Genomic DNA, 4361 nt, shown 5'->3' with positions numbered 1-4361 from the left:
AATTACCAAAGTGAAGAGAGTGATAAGTATGTCTTTTGTTACATTAATGAGTTGATTTTTGGACCCCACCTAAAGGATGAAGGCTAGTTGTCAGGAGATGCAATCATATGACTAGAGGGTGGGAACTTTCAGTCCCAACCCCAACCCCTGGGGAGCGGGGAGGGGCTGGAGATTGAGTTCCATTGCCAATAGCCCAGGATTTAATCAGTCATGACTCTGTAACGAAGACTCCATAAAAACCCAAAAGGACAGGGTTGGTGTTGGGTTTTTGTTTTTGTTTTTTTTTTACGATTTTATTTATTTATTTGAGAGAGAGAGAGCACAAGATGGGGGAGGGCCAGGCAGAGAAGCAGACTCCCCACCAAGCAGGGAGCTGGGAGTGAGACTAGATCCTGGGATTACAGGATCATGACCAGAGCCCATGGCAGTCGATCAACCAACTGAGCCACCCAGGGGACCAGGACAGGGTTCTGAAAACTTCCTGGCTGGTAAACACGTGGAGATTGGAGAAAGGCATGCTGGAAAAGAACAGGGAACTTTCCCCACACCTTGCCCTGTGCATCTCTCCCATCTGTTTGCTCCTGAGTTACATTCTGTCATCTAGTCAGTAAAATATTTGAGTTCAATGAGCTGTTCTAGCACATTAATTGAACTCAAGGAGGGGGTCTTGGGAACCTTCGATCTATAGCTGGATGGTCAAAAGAACAGGTAACAACCTAGGCTTGAGACTAGTGTCTCAAGTCCAAGGAGGGTGTTGTTGGAAAAGCTGACCGCCACAGGAAGAAGCACAGGTGAGGAGGACCTGGGCTGTGATTGTGATCTTGGGGGGGAGGTGACAGTCTTGCAAGACTGAGCCCTTGACCTGTGGAATCTGATGCTATCTCTGGGTAGATAACGTCAGAATGGAGTTGAATTATAGAACACCCCCAAATGGTTCCCAAGAATTGCTGTGGTGCCTGGACCCCCACCACACACACAACACACACACACACGCGCGCGCAAATTGGAATTGGGCCCAAGAGTTCTTTTATAGGCCCACTCAAAGATTCCTTAGTTATCGGGGGGAATGTGCCTCAGTTTGACCTATCATTTACCTGTGATTAAAAACCTAGGTTTCGGGAGCCTGGGTGGCTCAGTTAGTTAACCAACTGCCTTGGGCTCATGGCCATGATCCCAGACTCTCAGGATCGAGTCCCATATTGGACTTACTACTTGCTGGGGAGTCTGCTTCTTCTTCTGACCCTCCCCCCATCTCAGGCTCTCTCTACTTCTCAAATAGATAAATAAAATCTTTAAAAACAAAAAGCCTAGGGGCGCCTGGGTGGCTCAGTGGGTTGAAGCCTCTGCCTTCGGTTCAGGTCATGATCCCAGGGTCCTGGGATCAAGCCTGGAATCAGGCTCTCTGCTCAGCAGGGTGCCTGCTTCCCCCTCCTTCTCTCTCTGCCTGCTTGTGATCTCTGTCAAATAAACAAATAAAAATCTTAAAAAAAAAAAAAAAAGCCTAGGGGCACCTGGGTGGCTCAGTGGGTTAGGCCTCTGCCTTTGGCTCACGTCACGTCAGGGTCCTGGGATCGAGTCCCGCATCAGGCTCTCTGCTCAGCAGGGAGCCTGCTTTCTCCTCTCTGTCTGCCTCTCTGCCTATTTGTGATTTCTCGCTGTCAAATAAGTAAAAATAAAAAATCTTAAAAAAAAAAAAAAAAAGCCTAGGTTTCGTGAAGTTACACATCAACTTGTGGATTTTTGGCCAATAAGGATAAAAGTGATTCCTGTCTGGTAAACAAATAAACAAAACCCCAAAGTGTAGGTATTTACCCCCCTATAGAACATTAACCAGAAATCCTATTCTAACATTTCTTTCTCCGGTACCTAAATTATCCTGCTTAACCAACTGAGCCACCCTGATGCCTCACCAATGCCTTTCAGGCATACTCAGTAATCCACAGGGCAGGGCACTAATAAAAAGTGACTGAGTCTCACAAGAGTGGATGCCAAACACCAGCTTGGGAAGAGGCTGCTCAGACTAGCTCTAATACTGCAGAATGGGGGTTTGGGAGAAGAGAAGCTGGTGTGCAGCGAGAGAGGCAACAAGGCAGACAAGAGCCCAAGCAGGCTCAGTGAGAGGCTGGCTGCCTTCCTGAGTGGGGTACCAGGCTCTCCTAAGACCTCAACATACTCGGCTTTAGTTCTGAGCTGTCCATACACATTTTTTATAAACACCTCCTTTCTGATTTAAGCTCACTTGTGTGGGGTTCTTACTTGCAATGTTAATAGACAGTAAAGACCAGTGCAGCACTCAAGGGCACAACCCACATTGTCCTGACTTTGTATCCCCCATGTCTAGAATACTGGTAGCCACAGTTGGGGTTTAATCCACATCTGCTGAAGGAATGAGAGGTACCTGTACTGGTCCTAGTAAGAAGGTCAAGTCTCTTTAATTCAGGAGTTACAAAATCTAGTTTATAATATACTTTGCAAGTACCCAATAGTACTTAAAGAGCTGCTATAAATCCCAGGCTGAAGGTGGGAGATTGGGTGATTGTAACCTTCAAAGCAGTGCTAAAGCCCTACTTGCCGGCAACATGAAAGAAGTAGAAAGTTACGTGAAATAGTCTCAGAAAACAGCTTACGGAAGCTCAATATGAAATTTCACTTCAACCTTTTTACTCATTTAAGCAATGAGGGACACCTCTGAAATACCCAAGTTGACTTTTCCTCAAGGACGTTATTTATTGCATACCACGAGTGTTTATATTTTACAGCAAAATTAAATTAAATGGATACACTTTTCATAAACATAAATTGGAAGGCCTCCATGAAATGCATATGCTGAACCAAAGTCCCAGTTTTCAGCATTCCACAGTTAATCACGATTCTCGTCCAGGGCCACCAGTCCACGATTTGAAAAAGTTGACAATCCTGTCAGTGACTGGAACAAAATCTTCCTTGTATGTGACAATTGTTTCCAAGTAAAACCCTTTCGGGGGTTCAAGCAATTCATTTCTTGGGACATCCTTTTGCTCCACTTCATCACCTTTGGAAAAAGAAAAAAAAAAAAAAAAAAAGGAACACCTGAATTATTACCTTTTAAGACAGCAGTTGTTAAATTATTAGTTAAGTCTTGGAAGGAAATAAAATAAATTAAGGTAGGAATCACCCCTACCCCCGTCAGATTCCTGACACTATTTTCTCCCTGTGAAAAAAAAATAAACATGACATGACAACTATAGACACTGAAACGTGTTTAAATGCTCAATACTGGACACGTGTACTTTCAGGCCGCTGATAATCTTCAACGCCAAATGTCATCTTCAGCACGGTTTTTAGAGAACAGCTTTCCTGTTTCCTTTTCCGAATGGCTTTTAGTACATTCGGATCGGTGCAACCGCAGTTTTAGGATATTTCCCGCCCATCAACTCCGCCCGTTCAGCCCCGGGCAACTAGAATCCGCTGCAGGCATCTACAAATCTCCAGCACCTCTCTGGAGGCTCGGGGATTTCCTCTTCCGCCCGGTAACCTGGAAGACTTTAATACTCCTCGGCAGGTGGAAGCGCTGAAACTGCTCGCCAACAGTGACCGGGCTCACCGAGGCATCACCTCTTTAAATAAATCACCGTCCCGTGTTTTTGACATTCCCTCTGGAATCTTACCCAGATGCATCAAATAAACAAGCAGCAGATAGGGCTGAAACGATAGTTCCGGGCACATTCCCCTACAGCGAATTGCTCGCGACAATGGTTTTGCAGAATAAACCCGGTGCCTTGCGGCACAGCGAAGCCTCTTCTGTGACCCTATCAGGACGCCCCACCGAAGGCTGCCAGAAGGTCGTACCTGGTGGCTTGTGCTTTTTCCGGCTTAAATAAAACAAGGAGCCCACAGTGGTCCAAGCGCCCAACCCATACAGCACGGACATCCGCCGGTACCAAGATGTGGCCTGATCCGGGCGCATTATGCAGCTCGGGGAGGGTTTCCACTCCGGGAGGCCCAGGGCGGAGGCGGGCCTTCCTACCGGCGCGTCACAACCGCCGCTGCCTCCAATGGAGAGCCGATTCTGGGAGGCCACTTCCTGCAATGGCCCGGATGCATCCTGGGGCTTGTAGTCCCGAAAGTGCCCCCCCACCCCCCCACCCCCACCCCCCACCCCCCTGCCACTTGGACCCTAAGGTGTAGGGTTCAGGGGGCTTCTGGGCTGAGCTGCTGAGGAACAGCCTCGCCTACCACGTGACAGCAAATGACAATTTCTCTGAACAAGCTTGTAGCGTGGAAAATTGTAACACCTGCCTTACACAGGATTCAGATGGTATTTGTAAAGATTAAGTATCCTCCTCCAGCAGCTCTCAGATATGCGAGAATGCCTGTCTAAC

General features: G+C 47.2%; 1 protein-coding gene across 1 annotated transcript; it reads right to left on the bottom strand.

Annotated features, from left to right (window-relative positions):
* Positions 1-2702: 2702 nt before the first annotated feature.
* SMIM26 (small integral membrane protein 26) lies at positions 2703-4011 on the bottom strand. The gene is made up of 2 exons (XM_045078449.1): positions 3829-4011; positions 2703-3031 (listed from the first exon to the last, which is right to left on the bottom strand). Exons 1-2 carry the CDS (start codon positions 3944-3946, stop codon positions 2865-2867), a joined length of 285 nt encoding a protein of 94 aa, XP_044934384.1. The 5' UTR covers positions 3947-4011; the 3' UTR covers positions 2703-2864.
* Between the last annotated feature and the right edge of the window lie 350 nt (positions 4012-4361).

The sequence above is a fragment of the Mustela putorius genome, unplaced genomic scaffold, assembly GCF_011764305.1.
Source record: "Mustela putorius furo isolate JIRA1106 unplaced genomic scaffold, ASM1176430v1.1 tig00000253_pilon_pilon_pilon, whole genome shotgun sequence".
NCBI classification, from domain to species: domain Eukaryota; kingdom Metazoa; phylum Chordata; class Mammalia; order Carnivora; family Mustelidae; genus Mustela; species Mustela putorius.
The sequence above is the reverse complement of the archived record's forward strand: the minus strand, read 5'-3'. Positions and strand labels throughout refer to the sequence as shown.